The sequence below is a fragment of the Netta rufina genome, assembly GCF_964035555.1.
Source record: "Netta rufina genome assembly, chromosome: 3".
NCBI lineage: Eukaryota > Metazoa > Chordata > Aves > Anseriformes > Anatidae > Netta > Netta rufina.
Genome location: NC_140125.1, coordinates 74000218 through 74014979, shown reverse-complemented (window position 1 = coordinate 74014979; position 14762 = coordinate 74000218). Strand labels below are relative to the sequence as shown.

The following is a 14762-nucleotide window of genomic DNA, read 5'->3' as shown; positions in this document are numbered from 1 at the left end:
TGAAAAAAAAAAAAAAAAAAGTGCAAGAGGTATTTATGGAGTTAGTCCTGTTTGAAGAATAGGGCAAGAGAAAGCCAACAGAATATGGTGTCATTTGTTTGTTAACATAAACAGGTCTGGTGAGAGTGTTTATACTCTACAGTGTATCACTTCTCTGGGATTACACCAGCTTGGTGGTATTCATGAATTTATAAATATTCAACATTTCTGAAAAGTGTCTGTGGAAAGGTAATGCTGATGAAAACACTGTTAACCTTATCACAATTAATGTCATTTTTTTTTGCCTACAATTTAGAGTAATAAATGGTCTTTGGCAGTATCTTACGGTGTGTTTTTTCTGACTTACTACCTAGCTGACAGAAGAGTATGTGTTTTCTTCTGGTTGAACAAAAATGTTTCAACTTTTTTTTCTGGTGCAGGGAAGACGAGAGTTGTGATCGGAATGATGCGCGCTCTACGGTACTTGTACAGATCTGTACATACACATGAGCCTCATATATAGAGAGATCGAAGTTCAACTTCAGTTAACAACAAACGAAACTTGTTCTCCTTTGGATATATGTGCACCAATATCCGCTTACATGTGGTTGTTTTACTCTCATCAAGAAAGACTGATCAGATAGCTAAGAGAAATCTGTAGCAGTAATGGTTTTTAATGAAAGCTAGTTGAAGGAAGCGGGGAAAAAAAGAGGCTGTGTGACTACTCTGCATCCCATTTTTATTGCTGACTTATTTTTCTATCTTTTACAGGATGCAGTAAAGCACACACACCACTAGCTTATCTGGGAGTGGGAGTAGGAAATATTCTATTTTATATTCAGCTGTGCTTTGGTCGGTGTGGTCTAATACAGCCTGCCCCTTTGCTGCAGTCATAGGGTTGTTTTTCATAGTGGAATAATAGTTTGGCCACTGTTGCCAGCATGTATGTGGCAAGAGCCTAGTATGATGGTTAGGATCTGCAGCTAGGGCCAGCTGCATTTTCCACCTTCACGTGGTCATTTTAGCTGGCATCCTATCCAGTGATTTTGACACTCATAAAAATATTACTGATATTGTCCAGCTGCTTACATGAGCTGTCTGCCAGTAGAGAAAGCAAGAATAACATTTCGTATGGCTCGTTTTGTAGATGGGTATTTGACACACAAGTACCAAACCTAGTCTTGTATGTCCGCTTGTTGGTACTAAGAAAGGAAGAAACTAGTGTTGCTGTTTCTTCCTAATTCAGAAATCATCAAACTTATGAAGAATGGTTTGTACATAGCTCACCCATCAATTCAAGGTAGGAGCAGGTAGTTTTATGGAAATCATCAGGACAACCTCACTGAGTTGGCATATTGCTGTTTCAGTTTCTGTGCTTTTCCTTGGATTTATTTGTTGCTTATGCCACACAGTTCCGTGTGATGACTGTACGACTTTCCAGACTGCAGAAAACAGGATTTGGTAAACCAAATTGTCTCTTACGTTTCATGTTTCAGGTGACTAACACAACTTGTATCTGGTGAAAAGCCAAAAGCTTGCTTGCAAGCACATTAGCTGAGCAGGTATCAGTTGGAGATGTGACAACTGAAGTGTGTACTTGGGCACTCAAATAAATCAGTGTTTCAAAGGTAATTTTGTTTGGTGTTACCTGGGATATTGTCTTTGAGATTCTGGGCGTGCAAACTGCTTGTGCCAGTTTGCTTTCTCTTCATGAAGGCTTGCTGAGACAGACGTGGCGATGTCCTCAGTAGGATACTGCTGCTTATGTGAACACTTCATCCTGTTTTTCTAGCTGTTGCACGCTCCAAGAAGCCAACTTTCTGCCGCAGTGTTCCTTTTGTATATTTATCCCTGTAACAGATCTTTCAGATATGGAAGTACAGTTACAGCTGTTTCACAAGAAAGTGCATCATCTGTAGTAAGCAATTTGCCCAGGGCCACACATGAAGTCTCCCTAGGTGGTAATTGAACTCTTCTCTTTGCTTTTAGGCTGGGTTTTACTTCAATATGCACCTGGCAGCACCGATTCCTAATTTTAAATTACAAATGGAAAACCCAGTCCTTCTCTCTCTCTAAGGATCTCTGCATCAAGGGTGAGGAATAATTGAGCTGTAATGAATCACAGCCCTCATCTTCTTCATGGATAAACTTTACTTTTTTTTCTAGTAGAAAAAAAACAGAGTAGAGGTGTTGCATGTTAGAGGAAACAGTTACTGACTGATGAAGTATAAACAGTGGCAAGTCTCTAGCCAAACACTCCGTTTGGACTCAAACAAATTTAATTAAACTATTTCGCTAGCCCTTTTACAAATGTTACTGAAATAAGTGTTTTCATATGTGCCAGAGAAAAACTGAAAGCTTTGACACAAATGTGTAATATTATATATGAAATATGGTCTTTGGGCTCTGTTCTTGATTTTGTTTTGAGGTTATCTTGCTGATGCAAGATCTTTTTCTGTTAGTTTCTCCAGTGTCCAGTATTTAAGACTACAATGTGTGGACTCCTCTCTTTCTTCTCACCCTCTTGGAAAAAAGATGGCCTCATGTAGGACTCTGGGAAATGTTGAGTTTTCATTTAGTCACTGAAGAGTTTACATAAGTGTAATGTACTGTTAAAGGACGCTTTGACATTAGAAAATGAAACTCTTTTATGTTTTTTATGATGTGGCAGGCATTTTAGGAGAAAAGGGCCTTCCCGACTTATGCCGGTGAAGGGATTTGACTTCATCAAAGCATTACCTTGTTTCCGAATTCATGTATGTGATTTATTTGCTTTCTGTGTGAATCAAAGAGTGATGGCTTTCATTTCGCAGGTTGTATTAGCAGTATAAAGCAATGGAGTCCTATCCATTTTTAGTAGCTCGGTATTGAGTAGTATTCAGTGATGGGTGCCTTGACAAACTCACTGCAGTGAGTGAGATGGTTTAAAGTGTCGTCTGACCTGTGCAGGGGATGCTCACACTGCTACTAGCTAGCAGTTGGGGTAGAGTAAATTGTACTACTCTAATATTTTTACCATTTGTTGTTCTAGTATTTGCGCCACTTGCAAATTTTGATTTTTATATTATTTTTTCTTCTAACAGAATTGTTAATTCTCTCACTCCCAGTAGTCATTATCACTTACAGGGTTGGATGTTTGTGCTTCTTTTGAAAATTTTCGATCTAGATAGTTAAACAGTTACTTGAAAATACCTCTTCATCTTTTAAAGATGCTAATGTTGCATCTTCTGATTTCTGTTGAGTTTGCTTTGCTCTTACTGGTGAAGGAAGAGAATCCCTTCTGGCTTCCCAGCCTTTCTGTGCCACACACTTGATGCATTCACATGCGTTCTTCCACTAATACGATCCGTGTTTGATTAGTCCTGCCACTGTACAAAACTGCACTTAAAGTTCTTTTAATAGATTGAAACTGCATAAAAAGCCCTTTGTCTTCCACATTTTACATCATTTTCTTAAACTCCAGCCAGAATTTTCCTAAAATCTTGGGATTTTGCCATGTATTTAAGTGCTGCTGCCTTCTCCTTTTTGCTCCCATCCTGTTGCATTGTATGGTGGTGTGGGAAAAATGTGTCATGGATCAGTAATTAAAGTAACAGTCCTAGGGAGAGTTTCAACAAAACAATGCTCATTTACATGTAGGAACGGCTTTTGTGCACTTGTTCCCTGTGGCCCTTGCTTGCCTTCTTATCGTGGGGGTATCTTGTTCTGTGGCAGAAACACCACAGGAAAATATGGTTGCTTGTAGACCATCGTCGAACTTTTCACTAATGTCATGTTTATCTAGACTATGAGATGAGGTCTGTCATCTGTTCAGCCTGGAGAAGAGACCTAGGGGGATGTTATTGCAGCCTTTCAGTACTTAAGGGGGGAAAGATGGTGAAAGTTTTCCACTGAGTCGTGTAGTGGTAGGACAAGGGGCAATGGCTTCGCATTGAAAGAGGCTAGGTTTTGATTAGATATTGAAAAGAAATCTTTTTACCACAAGGGGTGGTGAGGCCCTGGCACAGGCTGCCCAGAGAAGCTGTGGGTGCCCCATCCCTGGAGGTGTTCGAGGCCAGGCTGGATGGGGCTTTGGGCAACCTGGGCTGGTGGGAGGTGGCCCTGCTTCTGTCAGTGGTCTTGGGCCTTGGCTACATACCTTTAAAGGTCCCTTCCATTTCAAATCCAGAACTGATGGACTTCTGTCTCCTCCTCACACACAGACTTCCATGCGCTAGCTGTGGTGAATCCTTAGGTTTTGTAGCTCAGGCAGCTGTCAGGATCCTTGTCTAAATGTATTCCGTAATATTTTTCATGGTTTTCATTTGTGCTGAAATTTGTCCAATTCGGTCTTAGCTCAAAGATGTTTTTAGAAGTTCAAAGCAAAATAAATTTTATTTTCAAATGGAGGATAAGCACTTCTCTGAGGATGCTGGAATACTAATCCTCAGGTTCTGCAGCTTGCTGTACTGGGAAATGAAGTGTACTTATGTCTGAGCTGGGGTTGGACCAGATTATCTCCGGAGGTGCCTTCCAACCTCAGTTTTTCTGTAATTCTGTATAGATTGCATCTCAGTTTTATCCATGCCCATCATCCTGTGTGGCTGAGCCTTCCGGTGGTCAGAAGAAATCAGTTCCTGAGCAGAAATCTAGTTGCTTTGCTTTCCTTTATCCTACTGGTTTCATTTCTCTTCTAATCGTATCGAAGATTTCTGTCTCAGGCTTACTACAGCTTTTTCTTCTTCTATTTTAAATGATACCGTAGCGCAAGGATTACGTTTGGTATGTGTTCCTAATTGTAATGCATACAGCAAGCAGCTTCAAAAATTAGCAGGCTTGATTTCTTAATCCCCGTCCCATGGGTTTCAAGTGTACAAAATGCTATGTTTGGCTTTAATGCTTCAGCAACATTTATGCCACTTGCTTTGGTAAGTGTGGGTTTAGGGCTCTGTCTAAAAAAATGCTAAGGCTCACTCTCTCTACCGTCTAAAAAACTAAATGTTTTTGATATATTGATTGATTGTTACTCTGGCTATTCACCTCTATCGACGTTTAGTTTCCAGTTCCTTCTTTTCGTGGAATACAGCCAATTTGCTACTCGAGTATCTCGTAACATCTCGAGGTTTTGTGTGTTGCTCCCTTTCTGTGCTGCAGCAGCACTTCTCACGTTCGTTCATTCGCTGCTTCCCTCGGTGCCTGCAAAAGACTTGTGAGTGAGCTGCAGCTCTGCTTCCCGACGTGAGCCCCTTCCAGTCACGTGCTGGAGTGCTCGCTCTGTGACTTGCAGATAGCTCAACTGGTGCAGACCCCGTTCTTTAAAAGAGCTCGGGCTAGAGAGGTTGTTTGGGCAGCAGCCACATCCAGGCTGATAGCCCGTTATCACCACCAGTCGGTTCGTTTGCACACACAATTGCATTCATTTATTAACAAAGACATCATACGTACTGCTCGTGTACAGAACGGTTGTGATGAAACCTTTTTCTTGCAGACAGGTAGGTGGCCTGTCTGGTCTGGAAACTGGGAATCCCTCTGCACGGCTTCAGGTTTGCCTCAGGAAGCTGAGGGGAGCGGCCCTGCAACCTGGATGGCTCTTCTCCAGACTGCACTGTGTGTAGAGCACTGCTTCCATCGATGCGGCAGATGCAAAGGAACTGATGAATGGATGTAAAAATAACATCTGCTGGGCCCTGTAGGTGGTCGCTGTTGTTCCAGCGGTACGAATGTGCTGCTGTCTGTATCTCTGAAGAGAAAGAGAAACATGAGATCGACGTGTTTAAAGCATAAAACCTCTTAACCTTATCCCAGGCCAAGTTTGTAATTTATGTTAATTGTAAGCCTGTGTGGTCTGAGATCCTCAGTGGGTAGATCTGTTTTCTTCTTGTGGCTCTGTTGGAAGGGATCCACTTGAATCTGTAGCAGCGTAGTGCAAACCACAGCCCCTGCTCCTGGGGTCCGGCCTCAGACCCAGCACCCCAACCTTTGGAGCAATTTGGGGTTTTTACTTCAACAACGGGAACAAATGACTGTGCTTACATCAGTAGGGTAAGACTCAGGGTAACACGGTTTGTAAATAAAAATAGAAGTACAACCAAATGGCATGATAAATGAGTTAATGCTGACAAGGAGCAAAGTGAGGAACTGTATAAACCCATGTAACTTGACAACTGCTAGCCCGCTTGCTTTCTGGGCAGAATCAAAACCGAGGAGTGACTCAGTGTGTGTGTTTTCAAAGATTTCCCTGGACTTAGATGGCATTTTGATTCTTTGGTCAATCGAAAGCTATAGTGTTTTCCATGGTGTTGGTTGGTTTTGTTTTTTGTGCACAGGAAGGGAATAGAGGGCAAGGGGACGGAAGGGAATAGAAGGAAGCTTCCTCTGTACATGTCCTGTTTTATTCAGCAATAAAGTGGTGTGTTTCAGTTCAGCAAAAACTGTGCAATATCTGCAATTGAAATGGATATATATTTTTAACTCAATTAACTTGAGTAACCAGATGCTAGCTGTAAAAGCTTTATTAATTGTTCTCTGTAACTTGAAAGGAACCTGAATTTAAATAATAAGTTCAGAGCATCTCCCTGTTTTATTTAGAGCTTTGTAATTTTGTTTTGTGGGCGAGCACAATTTAATTATAATTCAGAATAGTTTGGCAACCACTAATGCAGATGTATTTGAGCGCTATCAAAAAGAACAAGAGTTCGTAGCTACTTCTGTAACAGACCCAAGTGAGGAACTGATTTGGCTTGACAAGGTAAAGGTAACAAAAGTGGGAATTTCTAACATTCACAGGGGGATAGACCTATATATCTGCCCAGAAGTTCTTATTCTGTAGCTCCAATATCAAGTGTAGCTTGGGGTGGGTTGGTTTGTTCATTTTTTAAATGCCTCAGTAAGCATTCGCAGAAACATATATGAAAAAAAATGATTTTTTTCTTGAATGTCATTCTTGCATACGTGCTTTTTTTAATAATTAAAAAAAAAAAAAAAGCAAAGGGAAAAAAAAGGAACTGCATAAGTTTAGACCACTGCTGTTTTTAATATGGGGGTTAAAAACCCTTTATTTGAGGCAGTCTTAGGTACGGCCATGGGGAGACACACATCTGTTGGTGACTTTGTACAGAAAATTAATTTTCTGCCATCACTGCACGGATCAATACTGCCTCAGTTCACATGCTACTAATGAATGACTTTTCCCACAAAAAGGTGGCAGAGGTTCTCCTGCCCTATAAAGCTGCTGGTTCTGCCCTTTGTTTTGCCATTCAAAAAATTCTAGTTCATATTGTTTAGTTTCTTTAGTTTGGTTTCTTTAATGTGGGCAGATTTCATCATACATGCCCCCGACGTTATGAATGCGTATTGTGTACTTGGGGTGTATGGGGTTGATTTTCTAGGAAGTGAAAAGAAAAAATCACAGTGGAGAACAGCCCCATGTGCTAGCATCCTCTGAGCTGTTTCTAGGTGTAAAAATGGACAGACACCCTGACCCAGGAAGCCTGCTCTGCTTGCTCATTAGAGGACTTGGAGCTCTCTTTACTGGGTGGCCAGTGGTGCGTCCATGCAGATGTGAGATGAGTGAGTGTAAGTAGTACGGGCAAGGTCCCTCTGCTGAGAAATAATCTCAGGTTGGAGGAATAATCTCGTGGAAGTCTGTTCCTTGGAGTTGTGGACCAGTGAGGTTGTGCTGCCTCCCTGTAGTGTTGTGATTGATGAAAGCGCTGCCTTCAGACACTGTTCGGCTGCCTTGGTGCAGAGTGCCTGGCCAAGCAGAATACCAAATGCTGTTCCCTGTCATTGCAGTGGGGTGGGGAGTAGTCAGTGTGTGTTTACAGTAGTTTTCTGCAAACCTTTTTCACTGACCAGTGAGAAGTCGTGAGGGCTTTTGCGGGCTCGGAGGGTGGCGATGTGGAATTTGTTAGGTTTGGGAGCGAATGCATGCTCTGGTGTTTTATGGTGAGGGAAGGAAAGAACATGTATTACAGCTGAGAAGAGACAAAAAATAAAAATATAATGGTCATGCTTGAGATATCCCGATCCACATCGCTGTCCTTACCTTGTCCAAAACAGAAGCTTGAGCTGTGGTCTAGTCCAGCATGATGTTTTTTTCGTGGTGTGTTTTTTCATTCTGCTGTTACTGCAGACTCATGAAAGCTAAAGCTGAGAAGTAAGTGTGTTGGTAGAAGGTTAGAGACCTGCACAGGCAGCGGAGACCTCACAGCGATTCACATACTGAAAAAGTTGAAAATCACTGTGTGTTTTTTTTCCACATCCACATAATTTATGCCTTAATGGCTAGAACATTGAATGTCCAGAGCATCCACCAGGTCATTCGTTTTTTAATTTCTGAGAAGTTATGTGCTCATCCCAGTGAGGAATGGGAATCATTTTGATATCTCAAAATATTTACAAGGGCTGGGAAACCATTAACCATCCAACACTAATTCACTATGCAAAATTATTCTCAGAGTGGTGTTATCTTATTGTTACAGATAAAATTGTTAGGATCATGCTTATATGATAGCAGAATTTGCCACTGTGTATGTCATCTAACCACATCTGATTCTTACTGCTGTAGTCAATGAATCAACTGTGAGAACTGCTCTAAATTGGCACCTTTGTATGAATTAGACCTGAACTTGTTTCAATTTACCCTGGCAGTAGAACCTGAAAATACCCTAAAAATTTTCAAATTCAGGAACTACCTAAAAGAAATAATGATGTAGTCATTCAAAAATAAATGTTTGCTTTCTCTTTTTAGGTCAAAAGACTTGTCTCCACTTACATGGTATCTTTCCTTACCTCTACGTACCGTATGATGGTTTTGGACAGCATCCAGAACGCTATCTCCGCAAAGTGGCATTCAGCATTGACAGAGCACTTAATGTGGCTTTAGGCAATCCGTCTTCTACTGTTCAACATGTTTTCAAAGTGTCGTTAGTATCCGGAATGTAAGTATGACCTGCGACGGTTCTTTCTGTTATTTGTTTTGAAATGCTTTTTGCAGTTTGATTTAGAAACACTTAACGTGGACTTGGGTGACTGTGGTGCTCTTCCCTTTTTCTTTTTTCTTTTCCCCTCCATGTGTGATTTCCTACAGGCCTGTACAACTGAAAAGCTTTTCTCACTTGCTTTAATCTAACATAATCAACAGTTATGCTTGACACAAATGGTTGGCACAACATTTTTTCCTAAACTTGCATCCTACTGCCCATCATGTTTCCAAATCTGTTCCTTTCAGTTTTTTCTGTCTCTGCTATAACAGCAGTACTTTCCAGCCAGCATTTGCTACATGTCTGGCTTATTCTAGGTTCCCTGTGACCAAGCATGTCTTGCAGGAGTCTGCCTCCAGGTCTTCTTTTTTTTTGATCATCTAAGATGGCCCCACAAAGTCTACCACAGCGACTGTCAGGTCATGCTTATCCATCTGATCCTCCAAGCAGCACAGACCATGAAGATGAGGCTCTCACTTATCTGTCAAGCTGACTGCTCTGTTTTTATTTAGTGTAGCTTTCTACTGCTGCTGAAACTATATATTATTACTGGATGTTAACGTTTTAAGGATTCTCTTGATCAATTTTTATTTGACTTGCATAACCAAGGACTGAAAAATGTGTCAAATCATGGTGAATAATAGCAAGCTGTCCTGGAGGAAAACAGTTAATCTGTATATGCATTGAATTTTTCATCTGCAAAACAATGTAAATGCTAATTTTCAGTACTGTGCAGCACTACCTTTTACTTTTCTTGTTCCACGCTCTGTTGAAAGACATCCTTTCCAACAATTAGTTTCAGGGAGATAATCTTTCTGTTCCCAGCTAGTTGTGGTGCTATCGTCTAGATATTGCTAGCAAAGTGCCTGCAATATCTTTTTTTATTAATATTTTTATTCGGAACGTTGTTTTTGCAATAGCAGGAAAGCTAACCCACTGTATTTTTTATTTTTGTTATTTCTTTGAGAGCTATGTGGACATTGACATAGCTGTTCATGTTTAACCCAGGCAGATTAAAATGTTGAAGGCAGTCTTTCTTCCTCAAATTGGTGAGAAGGCAGCAGACACAGAGTAGGAGAACCTGCCTCTTTGTCACCTCTCTTGCCTTAGAGTTCAAGTCATTATTGAAGGTCAGACTCTCACTGCCTCAAACCAGCATTGGAAGGACTGTTTCAAGTATTTTCTTTGCTTGCCTAAGAGGCTGATGGGATACACCTAGCAGAAATTGCAACACACCTTCATCTTTTACCTGGGTAGATAGACATGCTTATGTAGTGACAGAAACCTCTTTGCTTTCTTCTGTTCTGACTGGAGTCATGGACCTTACAGTGTCTCCGTGGTGAGAAACCTGTATTTTTCTTTAGATCTTGGAGATTATCTGTTCTTTTATGTATTAGTTGGAAAATTGTTATGTAATAAGGGTGTTTGTTTAAACCTTTGCAGGTTTAACATAGGATTGTTGTCGTGTTAACTTCAAACATAGTGGATGTCCAGCGATAAGCAAGGGGTTAAAATATGCTGTCAGCTTGCATCGTATAGTTAAAGTAGGTGTTCATATCTAACCTTGAAGGGCTCATAAATCTTACTTTCCCTGTTGTGCCAGGTCAGTGTAAGTATGGATCATTTGCCATGCAAGTGCTGACTTTTTTAAAACTGGCTCTTAATTTCCCTGCCTACAGCATATCGAGCCATTGTAACTCAATGCGTATAAACTGTCATTAAGTTTCCGACAATTTCTGTAAGAGATTTCTTCGTTATATAAGATCTCATTTTCTCCTTTTCAGCTCTCAGTTTGTTGTTACAACTTATCTCAGCTTTAATAGCACAAACATCTTTTGAAACAGTTCGGTATAAATGTGTGCAAACATAATCGTATTAAGGACAGCAGTATTAATGCTGTGGTTGTGCAGTTCTGTTGAGTTTGCATTTAATTTAGGACTGGAAACCTTCTTACCACCTCATTTTTTAGACTTAGCAAGTAAGCATCAAAGCTGCACTTTCTAATAATACTCTTGACTAAGAGATTTTATTTTATTTTGGAGAGGTAACATTTAAATGGATGTATTCACAAACTTCTGTTGACTTCAGTCACGATTACTGCAAACTGTAGGCTTCTTGCATTTACCCAACGTGTTGAATTATGGCCTGTTTCCTTAACATGCTGTATTACAAGCATGTTAGATTAGATTAGCATTCTTGATGCTGAAAAGTCAGTAATTCAGTCAAGTAATACCAGAATTAATATTGCCTGTGCAACCTCAGCTTAATCTTGACATATTCATTATGACATGTATTCTTTAATTGCATTCTCAAATCCTATTTTCTTCAGGATTCATGCCTCATTTAGTGCACGAGATGACTAGTAATCACTGGAAAGGGGCAGCTATTCATTCTTTTAAGCTGCTCTCATTGTTCGGTTATTTACATTACACAGCTGATATTTATTCATTTACACCTGATCTGCGGAATTAATGTTCTCAAGGACTCTGTTAAAACATTTATCAGAAGAGTTGAACGCTGTTTTGAGGCAGTCCAGCGCTAATAAATGCAGTGAAAGTACTATTATGATATGGCATCAGTGTGTTTACATGGGGGGAAGGTGAGAAACAATGCTAAGCCAGAAGTGCTTAAGTGAATTTTTGTTAGATATTCCAACATGCATAGAACCTATCGTTTTTATCTTTAACTTTTTATTAGTAATGTAGTGCATCAGCTGCAGCTTTGAGTACTTGGCATTTCACCAAATAAAGTGGAAAATGTTTTAAATTAGTCCTTCAGAAAAGGAGTGGCAGCACTGAAAAAACACTACGTACCTGTCATTTTGTAATCTTGCCGTCTCTGGCAAACTTGTGACCTATGGTAAGAGCTTCCTGATGAACCCACCTACCTGCATTAGACTGAAATTTCTACTGCAAAGTGTGCAGTGTAGCCCTGTCTTACCTCCCCAGCCTCTTTTTTTCTTTTTTTCCATTCTTGCTTTTGCCTTCCTCCCCAAATTCGCATGTGCGTGCTCCACATCTGACCCCACCAAGTCAGCCTCTTTTTATGAAATGTCTGTTCAGAAAAGTGTGATGTGTTTTTAATAGTGTGTAAAGATAATGGGTTAAGATTCTGTTTTGAAATTGAGTGACAGTGTATTATTAAGTAATACATTTGGATTATAATGATTTTTGGCCCAATGCGTGGGAGTTTTCAGTCTCATGGATATGCAGTTCATCCGTGTTTTTTTTTCCCCCCTCTGGATTTTAATATGCTTCATGGTAAATTGCAGCAGAATAAATGCCACTGCATAACTGGCTAGCCTCTTGCTTTTACTTCTTCCTCTCCAGGCCTTTTTATGGTTACCATGAAAAGGAGAGACAGTTCATGAAGATCTATCTTTACAATCCTGCAATGGTAAAAAGGTAAGGATATGGTGGTGTGAAGTTCTGGCTTGTATCTTGAGTCTTGCTCCAAATATCATTTTTTCTATTCAACAACATCTTAACAAGAGAAGCAATAGAAGTATTGTTCAAGTTTTTCAAAACAGTGAGAAAATTACTAATTTTAAGCATATCAGTAATTGTTTTAAAGGGAGTAACATGTTAAGAAAACAAGACCAAATCATACATGCCTAGTTATCTTAACTGTAATTACTCTGCATTTGAACATGTTTGCGTCAGGATATCTTTCCTGTAACGCCTGAGGAAAATGATGTAGTTAGTACATTTAGTGCTCTTTCATATATTATGAAATGGATTTTGGTAGTTCTTATGTTTTAGATTCCAGTACTCATTACTAAAATTAAAATATACTTGGAAAATTGGATAGTTTTTGTTATTAAACAGTTTCTATATTTCTCAATAGAGTAATAGCCTATAAAATAAAAGTACTGTTGACCTCAGACTTCCTGAATTTACTGCAACTACTGTGACAGTAATAAATAAGGAGGAATGATTTCTCAAGCATTGATTGTCTAGTATTGCCTCTCATAACTTTTTTTGAAGATCTAATACGTGATTGTAAGATGGGATTGCCTGTTTTTGTTCCAGGCTAGTAAAATTCCACATTATGTTAAATTTCCATCTTAATGTAATCTGTGTGCACGTATGACTTGCTGACAGTTATTTGGACCTTTTACTTTGAAACTTCTCATGTTTGAATTACTCTTACCCAAGTAAGGACTGACACTTCACGTAGTTTATTCTTTTAATCTTAGATAAAACTTTATTTTTTTGAATACAATTTATGGCATTTAGAAATACTTACTGCTAGTCTTTGATTTATAAATCTCATATTACTTAGGGATAAATGTATTGCACCGATAGATAATTATGCAAATACCTGCAGTTGCTTTTTAATGTGCAGGTGTTTAAAACAGCAGATTTGTCATACTTCTGGGAAGCTATTAAAATGCTGCTTCTACACAGACAGTTTGAAACTTTAAAAACATGCAGGACTTCATATATATGCAAGGGAGAACTGGAGAGAAATTCCAAGTTATTACTGGTTTGTAGGCATACAGCTGCCATAGTTGCTTTGTAAACAGATTTCCGTGGACCACAGTGGCTTTGGACATGTTGCAAAAATAGTGCATGGTATGATTTTTCTTTGGAGGTTTTGTTTTATTTTTTTGTTTGTTTTAAAGCCGGAGGATTTACAGCTCCTTTGTAATTTACACCCAGTGTTCATTACCAGCAGACATTTTTGTGGATCCGTTATTGTGAAAACAAAGCTCTTAAGATTTACGACTAAAGCAAAATTTAAGAAGTGTACATACTTTATATTTTGGTAAAATCAGACATCAGTGTTGTTGTACAGGAAACACAATTGTTGTTTTATGTTCTAATTTGTTTTTAATTTTAGAGTATGTGAGCTTCTGCAAGGTGGAGCCATAATGAACAAATCTTACCAGCCTCATGAAGCCCATATTCCCTACCTCCTTCAACTCTTTATAGATTACAACTTATATGGAATGAATTTAATAAACCTGGCTGCTGTAAAATTCAGAAAGGCAAGGAGGAAAAGTAAGGAGTTTTTTCTTAAGACTAAGTAATTGTTCTGAAAGCTAAAAGCTCACATTTCAAATAAAATGTCACTAGTTGTAGCGTTCCTGCCGCGGTTTGTGTCTGAATGGGTATCACATCCTTATAGTTTGTCTTCTGGGTCAAAACAAATTCCATGTGTAATTTTTTGTATTTTTTTCATTTTCTGCCTGTGTATTGGGACTGGAGAAAAGACCATCTGAAATGAGATGCTATGTATCAAAAACCACATGTTCTGTCAGAAATGTCACTTTGACCATTTTCACAAGACCTTCATCAGTCTTTTCAAGTTAGACATTTAAAACAAAAATCATTGTATTTGATATTTGAATTTATACAAAAGATGCATAGTAATTGTGTTCCTTTAATTTTACTGACATTTGTTTTTCATCCCTATGCCAGTTTTAATTTATTTTCTGCTGCAGTAGTGACTTTTTAGTGCAGTAGTGACAAAATTTTAGCTAGATTATAATGTTCCACTGTTCTTAAGCAGAATGCTTCTGCTTGTACTAAGGTCATTTGCTCGCTGTTGAAATTTGAGGTATAAAAGTCTGAGCAATTGAGGTATTTTTAATTTTTCGTTTTAAAAATTAGCTTGGCATTTGGAATGTATACACTTGGATAAAACAGAAGATTGGTAAGAACATCCATAATTTTATCTAAATGCTTCAGTATAAAGGGGATGTAGCAGTAGGAAAAACATTATGTCTTTGGTACTTACATTTAGAAAAATAAATGTTGTTTTGCTAAATCATAATTGTTCTTACAGCTAAAGCAAGATTTTAAAAGAACGGTA

The 14762-nt window shown here is 39.0% G+C and overlaps 1 protein-coding gene across 1 annotated transcript in view; it reads left to right on the top strand.

The window, feature by feature from the left end:
• The window catches only part of REV3L (REV3 like, DNA directed polymerase zeta catalytic subunit), a 120510-nt gene that overhangs the window by 36432 nt on the left and 69316 nt on the right, over positions 1-14762 (top strand). The window contains exons 2-4 of the mRNA XM_084284866.1: positions 8711-8900; positions 12272-12346; positions 13788-13948. Of these exons, the coding sequence (XP_084140992.1) occupies positions 8711-8900; positions 12272-12346; positions 13788-13948 (426 nt within the window). The remainder of the gene's footprint in view (positions 1-8710; positions 8901-12271; positions 12347-13787; positions 13949-14762) is intronic.